Raw genomic sequence first — 24,627 nt, forward strand, 5'->3', positions numbered from 1 at the left:
GGATAACTTTGGAGTGACCCCTTGCTTTTGTATTATGGGCTAGCAGTCAAAATGTTCAGAATCAATACCAAAATTGGGACTTTAGGGCCTCCGTGCCTTTTCTGTCCTTGGTCTCACTGCTGAGATTCCCAGAGAGGCTCATTCTGGCCTCAGGAGGAAAGCAGTTAGAAGGCCATGATGTAATAGCATGGATAATTTGGGTGGGATTTAATGTATGAAAGGGAGACAAAAACACAAATTATTTTCACACAGTCTACATCAGCGTTCCCTGTAAGATGAGCACTTGTGAGGCTTCTCCAGAGAGATTCTAAAACCACCCAGCTGATTAACAGAGCATCCACAGCTGGGATTGTGTTTCTACTGGTGGTGCACATTCACACATGCCTCAGTGCACATAAAAATTATTCTACACATGGATGGAAAAGATATGGGAGAACATTGATCTACATGTATTTTACAACAATGCCACAAATGAAATAAGCACAACAAACCCTTTTCAACTCACTGAATCTGACTTCTCAAGATTAAGTTCGCAGCACAGATGGTCTTGTTACTACAGTCCTTCTTGTAAGGCAGCTGAAATTAGAGTGGCATCATTAGGATGGAGCTGGTCAGAACTCCCTGGTTTTAAGGGGACTTTCTCTTTTTTTTTTCCTCCTGGGGGGGCTGCATATTAAAAAACACATTCTCTCACATTGCAAGCACGCTTTCCCCCAAACCAGGCATTTGCATGACCCTATCTAAGGGACAAAGCTGGACTGAAGGAACCTTTAACAGCAGCAGCTCTCTACCAGGTTGCTGTTGAGTTATGATGCGATTGCAAGAAAAGGGACGATTAGGAGACTTCACAGTGGCATGAAATGCCTTCAGTGGGAACAAAATCAGCATTCGGAATATTTCCTCTGGGTCCCTTCGCATTCCATCACTCTCAGCCCATTAGAAAGAGATGCCAATTGTTAGCCCTTCCATTCGTCTAGAGAGCGCCGTCTGCAGCATTCTACGGCAGAATCCTGTACGTTTTTTAATTATTAGTCCCCATTCATTGCTGAAGTATTCTAGTTTTTTAATCCATCTGCTCACATTTTTTTTACTTAATCTACCCTATCTCAATTTTATTTAAATGCAAATATCACTGTCTTACAAGTGACACAGATGACAAAAATAAAAACTAGAAAAGTTAATTTATAGAAATGCTCTATGAGCTCCAGAATGAAAGTTTCACACCTTCCCTGTTACAAGCACACAGCATGTGAGACTACTTTGATTTTTCTGAAAGAACCAAATCAGAGGAAATGGCCAGTATTTTTATCAATATTGTTGATCCTCCAATATAAATCTAGTATCTATGCCTGATTTGGCTATTGACTTCACTACAGACTAGACCTGTCCTTCAGAATCTGAAACTCCACAAATTCTGATTTTGTTCTGGTTTAGACTTTTTCCCCCAAAATATAATTTAGAATATTTTTTTACATACCTTTTTTAAATAGAAAATAATACCATTTTGTTTATGCAGAAATCTTCATTCAAATAATATCTCTCAATAATACTACTTAACATAGAACTTTATATTTGCAAAGCACTTCACAAACATTAGCTAATGAATCCTTGCCCCTTTTCCCATTAAGTTGGGTTCTGTCCCCGTTCGCTATGAGAGTAAGCTGACACACACAGAAGGTACAGGACATGCCCAAAGTTACAGTGAGGTAAGGACCGAGTTGGGAACAGAACCAAGATTTTTTAAATACAGGATATAGGTGAGTCTTCTGGGGGAATCTCCTTTTTCAAATCTCTGTAGAAGATCATACTTCTTTTAGGCAGGGGTGTGGAAAAGACACGCATGTGCTAAGAAAAGCACAGTGCCAACGCTACACATGATAAAAGCTTATTGAGGAGCAGGAGAGCCAGTTGCTTCTAGGAAGTATTTTATTACCTGAAAATATGCCTTAGGTTCCTGGTATTTATCCAGGATGGGAGCAGCATGATCCACATTCTCTTTGTTATTAACGAGGTTGTAGCTGACTTTAAGAGTAATGCTAGAGAAACAATCATAATCACATGGCTGTAATATAAGAAAAAAAATTCATTGGTATGGCAGGTTAGATTGTAAAGTCATGTTCGTACATCAGTGACTCTTTGCACGACTGGCCCAGTTCCTAATGTGCCATTGTCTGAATGCCACCAGACACGCAAGTATAGAGGAGCAAAAAGCCCCCAAAATCTGTTTGTTTCAATTCTTAAAATCCTTATTTCTGCGCTCCAGACATGGCCTTTCACTTGAACAGGATCTCGCTGCAGAGGGAGCCAGGCACATTCAAACTGCCAGGTGCCATTGTCTCTCAAAGATACTGGGACTCCGAGGCAGCCAATATGCCAGAATTCCAGGCACTGCCTTGGAATGAAATGTTCCAGTGCAGTTATTCATAGAGTGCTGCATGCAAGCTGTAGCAGTCAGCTGAAACCTGCCCAAAATAATGCTGGACTCCTGTTTGCTTCCAGTTATTAACAGGAGGAAGAGGGTGTGAGTGGGGCGGAATATATTACTTGGTATTTCTACAGCACTTTTCACACACAGATCTGCAAGTGATTTACAAAGATGCACAAGTGTTGTTAGTTCTCTTAAACTGAGGCATAAAGTGTTGATGTGACTCACACACCAGGTCACAATGGAACCAGAGCTGGAAAAAGTTGCCTATACCATCCACTGTCTACACCACATGATCTCCTACATCTCTTACTGATACAAGTGTGACACACAGTTCTGGGAAGTTCTTTCCCCTTGGGCTGTTTTGCTTAGGACATGAAAGCAAGTCTACCTGAAATTAACCTCCATGCCTTCACAATCCATCTGCTGCTTCAAGACTGAATCATCCTGAGGTAGATTCCATAACTAGCCCATTCCCATCTGTGTTTTTTCCTGGAGCACTATTTTAGAGAAAGCTCCAGAGATGTGCAATCCAAGGATGCACCATTCACGGAAGTAGAAGTGATTCCTTCCCAGCTTCTGAGCTAACTGCCAAAATCACCTACCAGTATATGGAGTGGCAACTTATTACACATAGGTTGATTGACCGGCTCTTCTCGGCTCAGTATGAATTTCTGATCCTCAAACTGGGCTCTCTTCTTCTTCGTCGTCTTCACATCTAAATCCACCGTGTAGTGAATGGATAAGTGCCAATTCTCTGGAAACACAGATTGGAATTTTTTGTGAATTCAGAACACCCTTCATGGGACTGGGGAAACTAACGTCTGTGAGCAAAGTGCAATCAGAGCTCTAAATTATATGGGGGGAAAAGCACTATTAAGTTTAGGCAGAGCTGTTACAGGAATCTTAAAGCGTAAGCCATATCTATATTTACCGCGCAGGAGATTGACCTTCTGGCATTTGATTTAGTGGGTCTAGTAAGGACTCACTAAATCAAACGCTAATGGCACTCCCCGGTCCGTGCCAGTACTCCTTGATTCATGAGGAGTAAGAGAAGCCAAGGGGAGCGTTTGCTCCCATTGACCTCCCACTGTGGAGATGGCACCAAGCTCGGCTTAAAGTATGTCAACTCCAGCTACGTTATTTATGTAGCTGGAGTTGTGCACCTTAAGCCAACGTTCTGGGTCTAGTAGAGACTTGGCCTTAGATTCAAAGATATACATTTAAGTAGGAATTGAAGGACTAAAGATGAAAGAAACATATTCCCAAATGTGCTAAATTAGTGCTAATCTCTGGTTTTGAGCAACAGGGAGAAATGATTACCCAATATACGCAGAAATTATTGTTCTTGAAGCTGTGTCCCCCTACAGGTGCTCCACTCTAGGTGCACTGGTGCTAGGGATGTTAAAAAGTGGGTATTCCACTAATCATGTAGTTGATAAATTTTTTAATCGACTACATGATTAGTTGATAAGGGAAGGCACCCAGTCCCGGCACGTGCCAGATCTGGGAGCTACCCCCGCTGCAGCTCTGCAGTTTAAATGTAGTAAGAGCTGGGTAAGCAGGCAGCCCAATTCTTACTAAATTTAAACTGCAAAGCCACAGTGGAGGTAGTTCCCAGTCCCAGCTCGCGCCAGGTCCAGCAGCCCCGTCCCTGGGCCCGTCATAAGACTTTGCACCTCAGTCCCCACCCCACTGCTCCGCGGAGATGGTGCTGGGGGGAATCGGCTTATAAGCTAGCTCCCCCCAGCACTGGCTCCTGCTTCTTCCTCCCTTGCTGCCTCTGAATCAGAGGCAGCAAGGGAGGGGAAATGTAAATAGTTGACTTTACTAACCAATAAGCTTAGGCTTATCGGGTAGTGAACTACTCAATTACTCACTTACATCCCTAACTAGCATCCCCTGTGCCTAGAATAGAGAACCTGTAGGGACACTACTCAAAGAACTTCTTGCTTCATGTATGACTTCAAGCTACCGCCAGGTGAACCCATCACAACTGCACCCTGGCATGTAAAGGATAAGCAACCAGGAAGAACGGCTGGGCTAACTGGTAGTACGGAGACCTAGCATCACATTCTCTGCTGGAATAAGCAGATGCAACTTCAACAGCCTCAGTAGAGCTTCATCTGCTCTGCCTGCTGTGAACTTAGCTCCTCACATTGAATTTTTAACAAGAGAAAGTATTATTATTAACCATATATGATCATGTGTCCCTGAAACATGATACATCTAGGCTGTGTCCACACTGGCAAGATTTTGTGCAAAAATGTCTGCTTTTGCGCAAAATCTTGCCACCTGTCTACACTAGCCACGAGTATTTGGACAAGAACACTGACATTCTAATGTACGAAATCAGTGCTTCCTGCGCAAATACTCTGACGCTCCTGCTCAGGGCTAAGCCCTCTTGCGCAAGTATTCTTGCGCAAGAGGCCAGTGCAGGCAGGCAACGTTAATTTCTTGCACAAGAAAGCCCAATGGCTAAAATGGCCATCGGAGCGGCTACACTGGCATGGATGCTTTTGCGCAAAAGCACATGCCAGTGTAGATGCTCTCTTGTGCAAATACTTTTAACGGAAAAACTTTTCCATTAAAAGTATTTGCGCAAAATCATGCCAGTGTAGACGCAACCCTTCTGTACAGAACAGCCTCTAGAGTTAGAGCCCCAAAATCCTCAGGACAACTCTGGCCTGCAGCTGACAGTCTCATTATTATTCACACGTTATTACCTTGCTGGGATGCTTTTAAAGGAGGGATCATATCAAAGCACAATTCCGCAGTAACGATGCTATTGTTCTGGAAGATGGATATTCTTTCTGGGGTGAATCTCATAGTGACCTTAAAAGTGACAACTGGTCTGGAGCTGGAGGGGAAGAAGAGGAACCGATAAGCAAGTAGACAAGATGGACATAAGTAGAATTTCCAGACTGATGCTTTACGGGAGGAACATTCCAAGACCCCCTATCAACAAGGAGCAAGGATCGTAAACTGATTCTGTAGTATTTCACTTGATATTCTCTGCTGTCTTGAAAACTCAACAGCCAAACAACGTTGGACCAGACTGGTCTATTTCTTAAATTTCCAGTTTTGGCTGGGAATGTCAAGAATGTAGAGAAATCTCAAAATCCAAAGGAAGAGACTATCTGAACCCACAAACTCTATGGGGCTAAGAGTTTCAAAACTGAGTTTCCATTTTTGTACCTGGAATTGAATTGCAGGTGTAAATCTGGGTTCTTGTACCTCTTCCAGGTGTCTAGGGCAAATCAGATAGATATTGGTACACAAATTCTCTAATTTTCACATGCAGTTTTCCAGGAGTAAAAATGCACATGCAAATTGAATCTCACCCGTTGTGAAATGTACCCCCACCCCGTTAAGGTCATGTAGATGTCTAGGTACTGAATGCAGTTTGTAAATAAGCTGTCTACATGGCTAATGAACCTAAACTGCACATGAAGGATTGTGGGTACAAAGATATGGGCTAATGAAGTCCTACATTACAGCTGATCCAAGTTTAGTAACTTAGGCCAGGTCTATACGAGACCCAGAAGATCAGCTTGAAGTATGTAAAAAATAGTAGCTGGAGTCAACATAGCTTAAGTCGAGCTTGGCACTGTCTCCATAGTGGGAGGTTGATGGGAACAAAGGCTCCTGTCAGCTTCCCTTACTCCTCACAAATCGAGGATTACTGCCATCAGCCAGGTGTGCTCTCAGTTTTTGATTTAGCTGATTCTTACTAGACCCACTAAATTGAACGCTAGAAAATGGATCTCCAGTGCTGTAAGTATAGACATGGCCTAACACTTTCTGGTTTAGAAGTTTAAAGACAAAAGGATTCTAACTTATGGCTTGTCTCTAGTACGTGGTAGATCAATGCTGCAGCGATTGATCCACTGGCGGTCAATTTATCGTGCCTGCTTAGACATGATAAATCAATCTCTGAGTGCTCTCCTATCAATTCCAGTACTCCATCAGGACAAAAAGAATAGCCTGAGTTGATAGGAAAGCAGCCCCTGTTAACCTTACTGCACAGAAGACGCCACACTATTTGCATAGCTGAAGTCACATAAATTGGATTGATGGGGAGTTTAGTGTAGTCAAGGCATTAGCCTAAAGCCTTTATATTACATAGAATATTTAGGACACTTTTTTTTTTTAATCAACAAAACTAATGTATGTCCCAGCAATACTTAAATAATAATGGAACCACTAATTAACACTTGGGAACAATCTCTACTTACCGGAGCACAGTCACTTTTCCAAGTGATCCCACGGTGATATCTATGAGACCATCTTCAGTGAGGTCAAAACCACCGTCAATGGACTGTCCAAAATATTGGAGGCCTGGAGCAATTTCAGCTGCTCTTATCCTCTGTGGGTTGGAAAAGACCAACAGATAAGATGGGATATTTCTCTGGTGAACAAGGGACTGCTTTGAGCATTTTTGACATGTCCAGGAAAGGCGACAAACCTCTTCCTGCAACAGCGGACAGGCAGGATTGCTAATGGAGATAGTGTGTAGTCAGTAGGTATGGAAACACATCCCCAACTGAGCACTTTAGAATCGTAGATTAATAGGGGTAGAAGGGATAGCCAGCCAGCTGAGTCGAAGAAGCAGCTCTGCTAAGTCAAGCCTGCAGAGTTTCTTTCACACAGGTGACCCGACGCACCACGTCACACTTCTCCCCCATCAGCCCAATCTGCGCTCACCATGGGTGGAGTCTTTTCATCCACGCACAATGAGAGTTTTGAGGACCATACTCTGGTAGCTGCAGCATTTTTGATAAGCAGAGAACTTGCAAACCTGAGAACGTGAGCGCCACCAGACCCGACTCAAAGGTTAGTAAATTTGGGCGGGGTTTCAGATTAAAAGAAAAAGCCCCAGTGTTTCCTCAACCAAGCCAATTCGTTTTTCAAGACCGAGTCACTGTTTAATCGGTTATAAGGCGATTTTCCAGAATAAAAGGAACAGTTTGTGCAAGAAATGGAAAGGGGGGGGGGATAAAAACATGGATGAGATCACCAAAACACCCCTGGGAGGCAGGAATTATTAAGTTATCAGCCTTGGAGATGAATAAACGGAGACATGGGGAGGCCGGGTGACTTGCCCAAGGCTTCACAGTGTCAGAAATTAAAATAAAATGCAGGAGTCCTGACTCTGAACCCTCTATCACAAGAGCTTGCACCCCTGCCTCTCGCTCATTAAATCCTCACTGCACATACGAGTCACCCGGGACTCCCCCCTACCTGAAAAGAGGGTCTGATCCCATCCTTATCACCATTGTAGATGTATATGCTGCCAAAGGCAGAAGGGTCTGAAAGCTGATCCTCAAGGGGGGCTCCAATGGCAACATCTTCATACCCATCCCCATTGATGTCTCCGATGCTGGCCAGAGCAAATCCGAACCTTGCCAGAGAAGGCAGCTTCTGGTCACGTAAGTGTCCTGTCATGGAGAAGGCGCTGTTCTGAAAAACAGCCGAGAGGTTATTCCTGTGGCTCTGGAAAACAGGGGGATTCCCTAGAGCAGCAAGGACTGAAGGTGAAGAACAAAGCAACAAGAATGCAAAGTCCCAGCTCATCTCCCTCGGAAACCCCCACGCCCCCGGTCTGCTACTGGAGTCAATGGACGCAGGTGTACTCTTACACATAAAAATGGCCGAACCATTGAAAATCAGCTGCCAGTGTCCTGCTCGCCAACTCCGAACCCTGCATCTCCACCTGGAGATTTTGTCCAGCCGCCCCTCTGCGTGGTACCCGAGTGCCTTCCAAATCCCCCGGCCCCCAGTCTGCTCTGCCGCAGCTGAGAATGTCACATTCCCTGGACCGCTCCCTAGAGCAGGGCTGCTCCACTTTGGAATCCCCGGGGGCCACAATGATACTCCCAGCACACGCCGAGGGCCATGTGGCTGCATAGACATGTAAATACATATGCAAATATATGCAAATCGCTTCTTTCACACTGATGGGCATGAATACAAAGATTAAGCCTTAAGCCGCGGCGCCAGACCCAAACGTGGCCAGTTGAGCCAGTCAGCACCTCTCCGGCTCTGCCCACAAAGCTAAGCAGCCAGCACTTCCCACAATGCCCCGGCACTTCCCCCAAGGGGCTAGAAACGCCAACACCCTGTTCCCGTCTGTTCCAGCCAGCTCGTTCGCTTGCGTCTTCCAGCGCTCCCCCGGCCTGGGAGACACCTCGCCACTGTGAAGCGTGTTCCCAGTGGAGGCCGTGTTCACAGGATCCCAACCGCAGGCCGTGTGTTGAGCCCTGCCCAAACCCAAACCACCCCGCTGGCCGCAAACAAATGGGCCATGTGTTGAGTCGCCCTGCCCTAGTGCTAAGCCACAACGTGGGGCCGGGGGGAGGTGTGTGACTTGGCTTTTGACAGATGCCTTGAATGTGCAGTGAAGCCCCCAGCTGCGTTCAGCCCCTCTGGACAAGCTTTATTCACTGCTTCTGAAATGGTGCTGAGCGGGGCTTGTCCAGGTCGATATTTGCAGTTAAACCGTGGTCAGTTTGGTTCCGCTAAAGCGCGGGGAGGGGAACCTCAGGCTCGGGGACCAGATGTGGCCCCCAAATTGCCTGGATCTGGCCCCTGATGTTCAGGCTCCCCCCTGCACTGGGGAGCTTTCGCTGGCACTCCAACCGCCGCGCACGAAATCTACCAGCCTGGGCCTCCCTCGGCTCTCATGTCTTTCCCGTTAGTCGGGGCCACATCAGTGAACGATTGGGGGTGTTTTGGGTTTTTTTGCTTCTCACTTGTGTGTGGCCCCCAATTGATTTTTCAGTGGGTCAGCGGCCCCCAACCCAAAAACGGTCCCTCGCCCCTGAGCTAAAGCTGTCCTGGGCAATAGGTCGGCCTCTGAGTCTAGACAAGGCTACAGTGGTGTCAGCAATGTCACCTCCTCGGTCCAGTGCCTTTGGGACCCGAGTGGTCCTGAAGGAGGGAGTTTGCTGGACCAAGGGAGGTCAGGCATTGGGCGAAGTTGGGGCTCCCCTACCGGCCACTGGCCCAGCCAGTGCGCTGTCCCTGGCCGGTGGCAGGGCTCCACTCCCAGTTGCCACCCTGCTCCAGCCAGTGGGACTCCCTTCCCCCTGCCCGTGGGGGCTCCATGCCTCTGGCCACAGGGCTCCCTACCCACAGCCGGTGGTGGATTCACACTTCCAGCTGCAGGGGCTTCCCTGGCCCCAGGCCACTGGCCCTCCTGGCTGCCTGCCGTCTGAACGCCCAGCCACTGACAACCTCTGTGGCTGGGGCTCTCTGGTGGTCCTGTCGGGCCATGGGTGTTCCAGACCAGAGCATCCCGGGCCACAGAGGTTCAACCTGTGTACACAGAGCACCAAGGCTCAATGAGAAAACAAAGGAAGCAATTGTCAAATGTTTTGTTTTAAAACGTATTAGCCTGGGCTAACAAGTCCCTTGTGTTCTATTACTAATTTGCCAGAGACAACAATGTTTCTTTTCTGGATCCAAGACTTTTGCATTCACTCATGGAGTTCGGTTTCAGTTTAGTTTCTCTTTAAGAGCTCTGTAGGTACAGCCTGCCTTATAACCCCTATAAGATAGGGCGGATCATTCTGTGGTCGTCTCATACAAGACACCATTCACGAGTTATGCATGGGCACCATATGGATTTCACTGGGGGGGCCATACAGGAAAGGCACCAAGGAGAAGGTTTTTTTTGTCACCATTAACAAGCAGGAACAGAAATATTTCAAAGAACTATTGGAAAGCTCCTCCTCTGCCCCCGAGTCAGAATTGCGGAAGCCAGTGTCTTTACCTCAAGCCGATACACATAAACTCTTCCCTCTTCCCCATGGATGTGATAAAACGGGGCTCCCACGAGAAGGTGGTCTGTCAGCCCATCTCGGTTCACGTCCAGAGTGCAGAGTTCAGAGCCAAAGTAAGACCCAACCTGTGCTCCAGAAAGAGAGTTGGGTTTTACACTGGAATTCCCAGTAAAGAAATAAATCTGTTAAGGTATCCCATGGTGCCCTTTGCAACCGTCTGCATAGTCATTATGTATCTATCCCACTGTCTTTATGTGGATCATTTCATGACTCCTATCTTTATAATGCAGCCATCTCTGGGGAGGGCTCCAGTAACCAGTCACAACACTAGTATCACGATGCAACAGTTTTACAATGGGCAATGGAGGATACCTTTGCCGGTCAGAGTGCCTGGATTTTGTGTGGTGGGGGATGCAGTGATAGTCCAATCCCATTTATCTGAACCTCTTTCAAACCTCCCTCTTCACCAAACTGGGGGTAGCATCCTCTCCCCAGCTATCCACCACACCAGTTGCCTGAATTTTTCTACCGCCGCCAAAACTTTATGGATGAACAAAGTTATGCAGCTCGCTTCCTATGTTCTGCACTTGCCCACTCTGAAGTCTGTGAGGAGTCAAGATGGGGGGGCAAACCCTCAGCTAGTGTAAATTTTCATAGGTCAAGTAGGCTCTGATACTTTACACCAGGATCTGCCTGGAGAAAAATGCAGGGGAAGTTCCAGTTAGGGGAAGTGTATGCAGGAAAATGCTCTGTAATGGCAGCATTGCCACAAAGTCACGTGGAGTGTATTTTTTTCCTCCGGACATAATGCTGTCAGCCCACTTTATGGCCACCAGAGACTGAACAAAGCCCACGTACCTGATCTCCTTGCAGGATTTGCTTTACACGATCTTTCTGAAACACCAGCACTTTCCCCGTCATGCTGTGCTGGGGAGCTCCGGCAATGTACAAAGCACCCTCTTGTGTGGTCGCTGCAGCCACGCTGTACCCTGCATTTAGCAGAAACGACGCGTGATCAGTGCAGCACTTTATCGCTCAGCTCAAAAGCCAGGGACACCCACGCTGGAGCTGAGATTCTCACGTGGAGCGTCACAGCGCTAGAGACGGGCCAGGACATTGAAATCGAGCCCTGGAGCAGGAACCAAAACTCCTGTGTCGGAGGCTGTCGTGGGCCACGGTTTTGGTGTGGTCCCATCTCACTCAAAAGACGGATTAGGAAATACCAGGAGATGGTGACTTGCCTGAAAGTGACTCAATGGTGGGCCCATTGGGGTTCTGTTAGGCTCACGAGACGTTGTGTTTACTGTTGCCCACCCACATGGTTCCCCGATTCGGCTGGTTTCCGTCTGCGTAGTTTTTTCCCCGCCTGTGTTAGTAAGTGACACGCACGTGAAGCAAGGACACGTGGCGCGAGCAGCACGCTGATTGCACACAACACTGATTGTGAGAGCTGTGCGCTCCCTTTGCTTCCAATCAATGCGCTGCTACGATTCAAATCAGTTCACCCCGCAAATTCTAGGGACACAAGTGCAGAGAACAACATAACTCTAACCTGGGAGATCACCTTGCAGCCCCCCGAGATGAAGGAGGGCCACTCACGCAGCCCACTCACTAGTTTGGCTTGCCCCTCGCTGATGTAAATGGCTCCGCAGTAGCCACGCTCGATAACGTTTTGAACACATTCCCAGCGTTTAATCACGGAGCCTGGATTGCTCCCTGCAATGTACACCTGTTGGGCCTCACTTTAATTGCCTGTGGAGGCCGACAGGTTAAAAATCCATAATAAAGGAGACTTTATACCATGAGAGGGATTCAGAAAAAGAAAGCTCCCGGGGAGAAGAAAGGACAAGCATTGTGGTGGGGTATTTAAGACACACACAGGCCAGAGCACCTGTAACTAAAATGGAGAGATTTCTGGAGCTAAGTCTAATACAGGTTGAACCTCTCTAGTCTGGCAACATCCGTGGTCTGGCATGATTTTAGTTAGACACATGTCCACTTATCATGAGTGTGGCCAAGTTTCCCATGGTCCCATTAAGTTTGTTTACAGCCACCAGTGCTGGCTCTCAGTGTTCTGCACTGTTGTTTAGTTCTAATTTACCCCTAACTGTCTTCTCAGAGCCTAGGAAGCAGTGGAAGCATTGGTGATGCTGCTAGACAATATTGACCTCCTGTGGTTTGGCAAATTCTCTGGTTCGGCACCGGTCAGGTCCCGAGGGCGCCGGACTAGAGAGGTGCAACCTGTATCAGGAGATAACAGGACTCCCAATGCTATAAAGAGCTTGTGTTAATAAGACAAAAACTTGGAACACATTTTGAACAGTCTTCCAGCACACCAGGCCAAGATTGGTAAGGATTCAGGAGCTGTTTGCTCTCCCGTCTCCGCAGCACATGGAATATTTCCCCATTTCAGGCGCCGAAAGATTCCATTCTCTCTGAGAGTTGTGGTACAGGAAGCAGTGCGTATTAGCAGGGCGCAGCGGATGCCAGGGTGTATATGCTGTCAGTGAGCGTGACCACTGTGCTGCTGGGTGGCAGGGAAAGTATTTCTGTCTCAGCCCCTTTTCCCGGCTACAGGAAACAGAGGTGCAGCCAGTTCCTGTGAGGTTTGCTGTTCGTTGGGTTAACCGTTTTCAACGCTGGCACATCACCCACTATGCACCACCCACATATCGAGATATTTGGCCTGATCTTTCTCCCATTAGCTGTACTGGGAGCAGGACTGGAGCCATCTGCTTGCTCCTGGGCTGGCAGGGGGTGCTTTTTACCTAGGTAGCTGTATCTGGCTCCCTTTGCTTCTTTAGATTCGTTCAGGAAAGCGGCCGTCTTGGTTACCAAATCATACAGCAGAACGCCACCCGACCAGTCAAAGGCTCCCACCGCGCCAACCAGTATGTGCTGCTGCCGAGTTCACAGAGAGGAAGACAGAAGAGAGGGATGGATGTGAATCCCCATTTGCCCTTCTCCTGCACTTTGTGCCTAAGGATCTGAAAAAGCTTTAGCAAATATCAACGTGTTCAGCCTCTCGTCTCCCCCAGACGCTCGACTGGCACTTCTATTCCCATTCCCCAGAGGGGGAATCTGAAGCACACTGAGGTGTGCCAAAGCTCCTCCTTAACCTGAGTGGGTCCCATGCTTGTCTCAGAGGCTCGCAGCAGCCCTTAATTTAGACACTGGCCTGCTATTGGTTGAGCTACTCTCGTCATTGGCCAGCATGGGGAAAAGAGGGGAAACCAAACTTCATAATCTTTGCACGCACGCGCACACGCACACAGAATGGTAAAAGGTAGGACGAACCCACTCTATTTCTAGTACTGAAATGGGGATCGGGAGTTGGGGGGAGAGGAAGGAGGGAGACCCAGGCCTGCCCTCTACTCCGGATTCCAGCCCAGGGACCCTATAATAGCAGCTGTCTCTAATGTTTCCGGTAACAGCTGTGTGAATGCTACAAATCCCTGAGCCCCTTCCCCACAGCCTTCTCCAGCACCTTCCTTACTGGGGAGTCTTCCTCCTGGGACCTACGTGCACTTTCTTCTCCCAGACTCTCCACCACTTTCTCTCCTCAGCTCCTTCCTCACACACTGAAGAGGAACTCTTTAACCAGCCTCAACTGGTTCTTAATTGGCCCCAGGTGTTCTGAATAGTCTGACTCACTTGACTCTGGAAAGCTCCATCACTCTCCTGTACCCCTCTGGCTTGACCCCATCCCACTACCCTATGGTCAGATAAAAACCAGCAGCGTGGGAAACAGAATCCAGGTCCCCTGACTCCCTGGAATCAGCATGAAACAAAGCCAATTTTGGTAAAGATACACCAGTTACTCTCAAGGAAGAGTCCATATGTGCATTAGCCACTGAAATCAGATCTACCAGCCAGCGAGCAGATGCAAGTGGAATCTATATGCAATCTAGAGATACCAGTCGAAGGGGATTTGACTGGTCTGGCTCTCACGCTGGAGCATGGGTCATTATGTAGGAAATAGAATCAATTCTTTGCAGCCTCCCAAACCACAGAACAACAGTGCCTTGCACACATCTGCCACAGTGAAAGTGCACCACCCACTTGCCTTGTCCAAGATCTGTGCGCTGAAACCAGTTTGTGCCAGCTCATATTCTGTAATATCTCCCGCCGTCCCTGAAAAGCAGAAGAGGACTGGGTGAGTCATTTTCTCATGGGTGGTGGGTGAAAGCCTGCTGAGGAAGGCAAGCACAAAGCCCCGCCCCTTCTGACCAAAGTCCCACCCCCTTTTGACCAAGGCCCCGCCCTTTCTGACCAAGGCCCCGCCCTTTCCACAATCTCATCCCCATGGAGTCAAGCCAAGCCCCCAGCCAAGGTTACTGCCCCCAGACCCAGTGGGTGGCATGGCCCACCTTTCCTAGGGGTTCAGAGTGCCTAGGGCAACCACACAGCAGCCCCAGTCCTCCCAGGCGGCTGATGAACTAGGTTGCCACACTGCACCAGCAGCCCTCCCAGGTGGCCGGTGAAAAGCGTAGTCAGTTTTGGGAAGGCAATGCCTTCCCTTGCCTATGTTACCCACCACCCATGCGTCTTCTTGTGGTTGCTCAGACAGGGCAAGAAGGTAGCGGTTCCCCCTTCACCTTCTGTCGCAATGATCTTCTGCTGCAGGGTTGAAAGGAGCCCATCTAACGCCGAATAATTGGTCACCCGGAATAAATGACTTTCATCTGGATCAGAGGCGATCAGCTGCAACTCACTTAGGGCTTTGGGCTTGTTGAAGGCGTCTCCCACCTGTGGCAGAGACCAAGAGCAATGAAGAAGAGCAGCACCTGGATGGAAAAACGGTGGCTTTTCCTAGCTACATCCGTTCGGGGGTCATAACTCCCCAGGAATCTGCAAGGGGCTCCATGCTGAGTGCATCCCGACGGCAGCTGCAATTGCAGTTGATGTCAGTAAGTTGCATGTTCTCAGGGCTCCCGGTATCGGGCCTTTAGGGAACAGATCCACATTACAGGCTCATGTCGTATTTGTGGTAGCGGAATAGGAAAAGGAGAGTCTAAGCTGCTGAGGAGGGGCAAATATCAAAGCTGAAGTTTCTCCGTATAACTCTCTGCTAAAGAATTACTCTTCTGAATTTGTTTAGAAATCAAGCAGCTCGTTAGTTTAGTCTTAGTAATCAATGTGTCCTGATTCCTGGTGTCTCTGTCTTGTACACGCTCCATAATAAACCTTCTATTTCCTCCCCATCACACAGTCCTCGGAGTTTCTGTTCCTGCAGCTCATGCGCAAAATAAAACTTCTTTCACCTTTATAGAATGCCTTTTGAACCTGTCTTTCTCCCGAGGTAATTACCAACTAGAACCAAGGTGCTCGTGTTTCAGATATCTAAAACCAGTGGCCCAAATCCCTAAGGAGCTGTTGTGGATGATAATAATATTGAACAAAGTTGAGCTCCACCAGTTACATTTTCTTTCTTTGAAGATGCAAATGAAGTCAATTCACAATTTTAAAAATAGTTTATTTCCAAAACTCTTTGTATTAAGTGTGGCACTGAAAGCGAAATATTCTGCCATGTTTAGAATCACTTTTAGGCTGATATTTTTTGTTTTTTGGTAGAAGAAGATACAAAATGTCTCCAAGCTATCCCCACTCTCTAAGAACCAAGGAGCGGTGCTGACTGATAAAGTTGATTGAAGTGAACTAACGAAGAATTAATATTTCCATTCTTTTGTTTCCCTGGGAGATGTGTAGCTAAATTCTTGCCCACGTCCCACCAGTCAGTTTTGAAAACTATGGATTTTCAGGCAAGATTTTAAACACTTTTATTTATTCATTGTGACTTATGCATGTGCCATTCCCCTCTTTCAGTGCCATGAGTGAAGACAGAGTTTGGACTTGTCGTACCTTAGTGCTTTTTTAAAACACATAGGGTACGTCTAAACTACATGGCTCCGTCGACGGAGCCATGTAGATTTGTTTGTTCGGCAAAGGGAAATGAAGCCGCAATTTAAATAATTGCGGCTTCATTTAAATTTAAATGGCTGCCCTGCTCTGCCGATCAGCTGTTTGTCGACAGATCGGGGCAGTCTGGACGCTCCCCTGCTGACACGAAAACCCTTTATTGACCTCCCTGGTAAACCTCATCCTACGAGGCATAACAGGGAGGTCGATAATGGGCTTTCAGGTCAGCGCGGGAGCATCCAGATCAGCTGTTTCTCGGCTCAGCGTGGCAGCCATTTAAATTTAAATGAAGCCGTAATTATTTAAATCGCAGCTTCATTTCCCTTTGCTGATCAGCCTAATCTACATGGCTCCACCGATGGAGCCATGTAGTTTAGACACACCCATATTGAACACCCACTGGCTTTATCGTGTACATTGCATTTTGCAATATGAACACAATGCAGGGAGCCTCAAGGAGAGATTTAAATGTGGAGACAGTCGCCAGACACCAGGCAAGGAAGCTGCTTTGTTCCAAAATGGTTAAGTATGAGAGAAGTTGGACGTGAAGTAGGAACAGCAAAGATGACTGGTCAGAGCACACAGCAGAGCACAACAGGCCTGGGTCTGTACTAGAACAGGCAGGTCAATTTAAGGGATGCATTTTGCGTGGCTGGATGCGCCTGACTTTAAGTCGAGCCATGGCAGCATCCACACAGCAGGAGGCTGACGGGAGCGCACACACCCATCCGCTTCCCTTACTCCTTGCAGAATAAGGAGTACCGGATGCCAGCGGGGGCGGCCCTCAGCATTTGATTTATGAGTCTACATTAGACCCGCTATATCAAACACTAGGGCTGTGTCTAGACTGGCCAGTTTTTCCGGAAAATCAGCCGCTTTTCCAGAAAAACTTGCCAGCTGTCTACACTGGCCGCTTGAATTTCCGCAAAAGCACTGACTTCCTACTGTAAGAAATCAGTGCTTCTTGCGGAAATACTATTCTGCTCCCGTTCGGGCAAAAGTCCCTTTTGCGCAAAAGGGCCAGTGTAGACAGCTCAGATTTGTTTTCCGCAAAAACGCCCCGATCATGAAAATGGCGATCGGAGCTTTTTTGCGGAAAAGCGCGTCTAGATTGGCACGGACACTTTTCCGCAAAAAGTGCTTTTGCGGAAAAGCGTCCGTGCCAATCTAGACGCTCTGTTCTGAAAATGCTTTTAATGGAAAACTTTTCCATGAAAAGCATTTCCGGAAAATCATGCCAATCTAGACGCAGCCTAGAAGATCGACCTCCAGAAGTGTTGACATGCCCTCAAGGTGTAGGAGTGAACAGGGTCCAAGTGAAAATGGATGTTGTGAGGGCTTAAAGGTGAGGTAGAGAAACTTAGCTGTAACAAGTTTCAGAGGAACTTTGAGGAAATTTCAGAGGAAAGAGAGAGGAACAAGTAAAGGCAGCTGAGGAAAAGGTGGTGTAAATGATGTCAGAGGAAGTCCACAAGAGACTTGACACTGCAGTACTCCACCGAGTTGGGTTGGATTTTATTTACCTGTTGCTCCTATTATTAACTCAGCCCTGGTCTGCACTAGGGAAGTATTTTGAAATAACTCCCCTTATTTTGAAAAGACTAGCAGAGTGTCCAAACCAAGCCCATTATTTCAAAATAAGGGGCTGGTTATTTCGAAATGAAAGCTCCTGCTTTCTAGGAGGAATAACACTTACTGTATTTTGAAAGAGTTATTTCCAAATAGTGGGAATGTGGACACTCCACTATTGCTATTTCAAAATAACTACTCCCCAGCGACATTCAAAGTAATTATTCCCCAGTGCTTCTTGGGGCTCTATGTTGAGGTAGAGCGTCCACATTCAGGGAGCTGCCTCGGACTAATATCGAGGCTTCTCTGTGGTATAGACACGCTATTTTGAAATAACTCCCAAAATAACTATTTCAGAATAATTTCCTAGTGCAGACATGCTCTCAGAGAGGTGGTTTTGTTTTTAATTTATTCATTTCCATCATTTACGGGGTTTCCATGTGCGCGCTTCCTTTCTCGCCCTGCTTTTTAATGAGGGATACCAGCTACACGTAGGGGGACAGATTAGAAGAAGAGCCTCTGGCTATTCCCAACTTACCCCGATGGCATAGCGGTCAATTCCTGCCATTTTGGATGAATTGATCACAGTTGTTAAGTTCATTGGATCCAGGAATATTTCCCCATCTGTCAGCACAACTATGATCTTGGCAGCGTTTTTCTGGGACCCCTGGCTCTCATTGAAGATAGAATCCCTGTGAAAATTGTCATACACAGAATGAGTCTCTGGGGGCAGGGAGATGGACTGACAGAACAGCTGAGTTCCTGTGAATGTCTAGGTAATAGTTGTGCTGAGGCCCAGAGAAAGGACTTAATTCCTGAAGACTTTTCCGTTCACCTTCACACAACTTAATGACCAGATTTTTAACCCCCCTCTCCATAGTGAATTTGGTTCAGCCTCTCAGATCCCTCCTCTCATTCTTCATGCAGCACACAGTCAACCTGTGGAACTCCTTGCCAGAGGATGTTGTGAAGGTCTGGATTTTAACAGGGTTCCAAAAAGAACTAGATAAATTCATGGAAGTTACATCCATCAATACTTACTAGCCAGGATGGGCAGGAATGTTTGCCAGAGGCTGGGAATGGGCGACAGGGGAGGGATCACGTGATGATTCCCTATTCTGTTCAATCCCTCTGTAGATAAATCTATGTATTATATATATTACTTCATATGACTTGACGGTGTGCGTCTCCATATAACCTTGTAACTTTGTGGTAAAATGTCTTTTGCTAGGAGTAGAATAAGATCTGCCCCCCACTCTGTAATCAATTGCCCTGTTGAATGAATGAGGTGTGAATGAGTAAGACTTGGGAGCCAAGCACCTCCAGACAGCCTCAACAGTTGAAGAGGGGGTGGAAGCAGACCCAAGGTGTCAAGTGGGCTCAAGAAAGAAGAGCAGACATATTGACGGCTTTGGGGATTAGAAGCAGGCACCTTCTTTGGAAAACACCCTCTCTGCAGCACAAAGGGACCAATGGACACAGACCCAGATTTGGATCTGGGATATATTTGCATATGAGAGGGATGCTATAAAAGTGAGGTGTCTTGCATATATCATATGCATATGATAAGTGTTGATTATTCTGTGTGTGATCAATAAATGTGGCATGTTGCCTTATCCCCCTGAAAAAGATCCCGAGTGCTTCTTTTAAGTACAACACCTCTGGGGCACCTGGCATTGGCCACTGTGGGCAGACTGGACACTGGCCCAGATGGATCTTTGGCCCTACCCAGTATGGCCGTTCTTATGTCCTCTACCCACTACTGTAAAGGTATGACTGGAAACTGCATCCATCATGTGCAGAGACCAACATGATGACTAGAGAACATGCCCCAGGTCCACTCAGGTCTTGGCCTCTGTGCTGAGGCTCCGAGAAGGGAATCGTCTTATCCCAGTGGTGCGTGGGATGGGGTCCCTGCTGGGATACAGGGATGGGGGCCTGTATCCCAGCAGGGACTGGACAGAGACCGATATCTCACTCCACAAAGGCCTCCTAGCCGCCCCCATGGGGTCAAGGATTTCACAGCCACAGCTGACCTGGGCTGGAGTTGGCCATTCAGCTTAGAGCAGCGATGGACACCTGCAGGCCACATGCAGCCTTTCTAGGCCCCGCCAGAGACAGGGTTGCCAGATCCCGTTGGTTTCCATCCATTTTTCCCCACCAGTTTTACTACAGTGACACCCCCTAAAGCCAGGGCACACGACGGGAGATACGTGATGATTCCACACCCCATTGGCTGTGAGAGCCAGGCACTCCCTCGGCATCCAATCACAGCGCTGCTACGGTTCAGTCGGATCCCCCCGCACATTCTAGGTATGCCAGCGCAGTGAGCAAAACTACTCTCTCCCGGGAGACAATCTTGCGGCCCATTGAGATGAAAGAGGCCATTCATCGCTGGCTGAGAGGTTAAAAGCCCCGGTACCATTCCCATTGAGAAGAACCCGGTATCAAGCTGGTCCCATTGAGAAGAACAGGGACCAGCTTGATTAGCTCCAGTCTTGGTTCCATTCTACAGGTTTGTTTTGTGCATCTCCAGATGCTTGCCAGCTTTTCTTTTCCTTGCCTGCCGGGTGTCCGAAAGGCCAGGGGGTTTGGGCTTTCACGTTGCCAACCGGCTGTCAGCCGGCCAGCTGACATTCCCTAAACCAGGAAAAGCAAGCCAGTGCACAGGTCAAAGGAGGTCAAACCTCCCAGTCTGCTGGCCTGACTTCTCTGCTTTCCCACTCCCCCGGGTATTGTAGCCTTTCGATAAGCAGGCTCACTGGGAGAGTCAGGAAGTCTCAGGACTTGTAGAATATGCTCGGGGGAGCTGACAGCCTGCGTGGGCCCTTGGAAATATGGGGGGGCAGCTCTATGCCCCCAGAAAGGGCGGAGTCTCAGGCAGACGGGGTGGAGCTGGGGCAGCCCTGCCCTCAGCCCTCAGAGCCACTTGGTGGCAATTTAAAAGGCCTGGGGTGCCGGCAATTCCCCCATCGTCCCCCAACCCCATCGTCGGGCCTGCATATGCTCAGAGTCCGGGAGAAAACGTACCTGCCTCCCAGAAGTGACCCATCTGGCCGGTTACAGGGACGTGACCCGTTCTAGGCGCCACATGTTCACGCTGCTGTTTAGGAATTGGCTGAGAAATACAGTCTCTGCATTTCTCCTGGTGTTACTTACAGCACATGTTGGATGGCAGATGCTGTTTTGGTCACGTTGCCCAACTGGGTGATGTTCTGAACCTTCTGGAAAGTGGCGTTAGCGTTCCAGCTGTCCTTCAGGTCAAACTCTGTTCTGATCTCCTCTCCATACTGCACCAGGGCAAAATCACACTAGAAAGAAGTATCAGGGAAGAGGCCAGTATTGGTAGCTGATCCAGACAATGGGGCTCTCAGAAACAACCAGTCAAGCCAATCCCAGTGAAGGGAACAGCATTCATGGGGAAAAGGGCAAATTCAGACCGGAGATAAAGCACAATTTTTAACAGGGAAACAAATTGCCAAGAGTTATGGTGAATTCTCCATCACCGACCATTTGTAAATCGAGCTTGGACGTTTTTCTAAAAGGGCTGCTCTAGTTCAAACAGCGATAGAAATGTAGCCGTGTTAGTCTGGTGCAGCTGAAACAGAAAACAGGACTATGTAGCACTAATAAACCATCTTGTTAGTCTTTAAAGTGCTACGTAGTCCTGTTTCTAGTTCAAACAGGAATTCATTCAGACACTCCCTCTGGCTTGTGTTCTGCTGGAGGTCAGATTGGCTGACCACAGTAGTCGCTTTTCTGGCCTTGTAGTATGGTGTGAATTGTTTAGGGAAGGCCAGAAAGCAAACACTTTTCCGGCAGAAATCGCATCTCTATTCTCAAGAGATGAACACCACGTTTTAAAAGAAAAGTTACGTTAGTTCAGAAAAATGAAAGCCACCACAGCGAGTTCTGAATTTAATGTTCAGAGAAAGGGGAGATTTAGACAAGAACCGGAGGCGGGAGGGGTGGGGGTGAGGGTGAGTTCCTTTTGGGGTTTTTTTTTGCCACCCATCTGCAGAAAGAATTATGTGGGATTGTAATGAATTCACCAGCGCCACTCCGCGCTGCACCATGGCTTTCCTTTGCAGCTCTCCCATTCCAGGGCTGACCCGGCCTGCCCTGGCGTGATCACCGCACAAGGTAAGCACTTCAAGGCAGGGACTGTCTCTTGGCTATATTTTTGTACAGCGCCTTGCACCAGGGACCCTTGCCTGCAGGAGCTACCGGCACAACAATGATGAATATAAAGGATGTTATGTGGAAAGGTGCTAATGGCGGCCTGCGGGGGACTCTGGCATCCAAAGACCTGTATAGATTGTGCTAGAAACAGTAGCTATGCCAAGCGCTCTTTCAGGCTCCACAGAAAAAGGCAGCCCAACAGTAAAACAGTGGGAAATAACGGGGATGACTGCCCAAGGCAGAGCCAACAGACAGATCGGCAGGGTTCCCTTGGGTGCAAAGACAGGGGCTAGGATATCAGTTGCGGGACGTGGGCAGGAAGCGAGGGGAAGCCGTTGTGAGTTGTGAGGAAGCAGAGAGACACACAGTTCCCAGGAGAGGCAGACTTGGGGACGCCTGCACCGGGAAATGGCCTATTGTTGTGGGTTCCCACTGTGCTCAGGGAAGCCTCTGTGTGTGCGTGTCGTGTGAATAAGCCTCCTGCACCTACACTGTATCCCTTACATCCTACCCTAACAAGAACAGCCTTCGGCTAGTCCCGCGGCCCAAAGGGGCAATGCTCATAAAGCACAGCAGCTGCCGTATTGGCAGACCGATAGCCGAAGCAGGGGGCTACCTCGAAGCACTTCTCATAGAAGGTTTTCATCATGTTGGAGATGAAAGCTTTGGCTCTTTTAAAATCCTCCGGCTCGATGCTCCCGGATCCGTCCAGCACGATGGCGATTTCCGTCCCTGAGTCTGCGGGGACAGGAGAAGGTGGCCAGGAGCTCAGAGCTTTTGAGTAGGACCCTGGTCATTCCAGCCCTTCGAGAAATGTGGCATAGAGACCAGGCGGGCACGGAGCGGCAACGCCTGCCGTTCCAGGGCCAGCGTTCAGAGGGCAGCGATCATCTGCCACGCAGGGAGATCCTGGGCTATTCTAGTTATCGGTGCAATCCCTGTGCACGGTATTTCATTGCTTACATGAGTCTTCGATCTCCTCCTCCTCCTCCGGGCCAGAGTAGATGTTGTTATTGTTGCTGTTCTGGTTTTCATAGCCGAGCCCTTCCTCTGGGAGAGAGGCAGGTAGACAGAAGAAACGAAGGGGTGGGAGGAGAAAGGAAATAAAAAATGAAAATAGGCTTTGCAGTGGGGCCCAAAGCCAGGACCCCCTGGGGAGCTGTGTCCCCTTGTAAGCTGAGCGCTTCAGCGGCCACTCCGGAGACATTCAAACACCTCCCAGCTGATGAGCAGAGTGCCCACAGCACCCATACCTGGCAGCATGTTTCTATTGGTCGTGCACACCAGCACATGCCTTGGTGCACATAACAAAATTTATTCTGCACATGGATGGAAAAAATTAGAGGGAACATTGGTAGGGGGCTCGCTGATTTCTGCCCTGGGGCCCTGAATTGCCGTCATTGGGCCTGAGCTCTGCAGCTCTACAAGGTGCACACGACAAGACCTCTGAGTACGGCACTCAATGGAAGCCATCTGCCCGGCACAGAGCACCGGGTCTTGGGCGCTGCTACCTCCCTCCAGTCCCTTCAAACAGGGAGCTCTAGTTGCAGGCCTCGGCCCCAGGAGCTGCAGTTGCAGGTCAGAGGAGGCAGAGTATAAAAGGAAGGGGAGGCTGGATCAAATAGGGCAGGGTCTGTCTTCTCCCCTCCAGGCTGCCTCAAGCCAGGGAAGTCTCTGGCATTCTGTTACCCCGGGATGTCAGCTGATTTGCTTTTAGTTTCGTTTCTGTGATGCTTTGGCAGAAAACGAACGATGCCTTGAACAGCCTGAGGTTTGGCGCTTTATTTACAAATCCGCGGCCCTCATCATGCCGGCGGCCTGTTACCTGAAGTCCCCAAAATACTCCTCTCCAGCACCAACAGGAAGCCGACCAAGGCCTCGTAGTCAGGCAGCTTGAACAAGTAACGGTCATCAGGGTCCGAAGCAATGAGCTGCAGCTCGTTCAGAGCCTTTTGCTTGCTGAAGGCGTCTCCGACCTACGGAGGGAAAGGCGAGCCCTAGGCTAGTCCTGGGAAGTCTTTGCAGAGAGACACAAGACTATCAAGGCTACATTTCTACCACAAAACAAGCAAACGCCCAAGAGATCCACAACTCTCCGAGCAACAGCGGAGGGAACCGTCGCCTGCAGTCAGGAGCCTGGATTCCGGAGGGAATCCTCATTCATTCTGATTGATTCAGCTGCAAGGAAATCGCTAATCTGACCCCTCCTCTACCAGGGGGGCCAGGGGAAGCCCAGGGGCCCTAAACCAGCGCCAGCCCTTCTCTCCGAGACAGCAATTCGCCCGAGTTCCTCGGCTCAGCAGGTTTACTCTGCTCCACTGTGGAAGTGCTGGTCAGAGTACAACCGGGACTGAGCAGCAGATGGGACCATGCCAGTAAATTAGCTAATTAATTAATAAGCATCCCCGGAGGAGCGCCAGGATTTACTCACACCCTGGGAGGGCGAGCGGAGGGGAGGTTGTGAGAAATACCATGGGGTTTGCTGGTAGGGCTGCCAGATGGTTTCAACAAAAATATCGGACACATTTGACATGACATCCAATCCACATCACATCTGCTTTAGAAAATACTGGCCCGTTCTATTTTCTCATTCATATTTTCTCCATTTGTTTCCCGAACAGAAAGCTCAAATACGGGACTATCCGGTTCAAAACCGGACACCTGGCCAGCCTATTTCCTGGAGTCTGCCCAGGGCCGCTCAGAATCTCGTTCATTCACAGTGAACTCTGGAAGGCTGTCTGGGTC

General features: G+C 48.5%; 1 protein-coding gene across 1 annotated transcript in view; it reads right to left on the reverse strand.

Moving 5' to 3' along the window:
- ITGAE (integrin subunit alpha E) overlaps window positions 1–24,627 on the reverse strand; it is a 66,045-nt gene that overhangs the window by 16,630 nt on the left and 24,788 nt on the right. Inside the window, exons 10-25 of the mRNA XM_075904627.2 lie at window positions 23,708–23,858; window positions 22,846–22,932; window positions 22,499–22,620; window positions 20,860–21,011; window positions 18,239–18,392; window positions 14,811–14,961; window positions 14,279–14,346; window positions 12,981–13,113; window positions 11,071–11,201; window positions 10,203–10,337; window positions 7,670–7,888; window positions 6,664–6,794; window positions 5,152–5,285; window positions 3,031–3,182; window positions 1,934–2,062; window positions 506–576 (exon numbers count right to left, since the gene is read on the reverse strand). Of these exons, the coding sequence (XP_075760742.2) occupies window positions 506–576; window positions 1,934–2,062; window positions 3,031–3,182; window positions 5,152–5,285; window positions 6,664–6,794; window positions 7,670–7,888; window positions 10,203–10,337; window positions 11,071–11,201; window positions 12,981–13,113; window positions 14,279–14,346; window positions 14,811–14,961; window positions 18,239–18,392; window positions 20,860–21,011; window positions 22,499–22,620; window positions 22,846–22,932; window positions 23,708–23,858 (2,120 nt within the window). The remainder of the gene's footprint in view (window positions 1–505; window positions 577–1,933; window positions 2,063–3,030; window positions 3,183–5,151; window positions 5,286–6,663; window positions 6,795–7,669; window positions 7,889–10,202; window positions 10,338–11,070; window positions 11,202–12,980; window positions 13,114–14,278; window positions 14,347–14,810; window positions 14,962–18,238; window positions 18,393–20,859; window positions 21,012–22,498; window positions 22,621–22,845; window positions 22,933–23,707; window positions 23,859–24,627) is intronic.

The sequence above is a fragment of the Pelodiscus sinensis genome, chromosome 21 (assembly GCF_052426305.1).
Source record: "Pelodiscus sinensis isolate ZL-2025 chromosome 21, ASM5242630v1, whole genome shotgun sequence".
Lineage (NCBI taxonomy): Eukaryota > Metazoa > Chordata > Testudines > Trionychidae > Pelodiscus > Pelodiscus sinensis.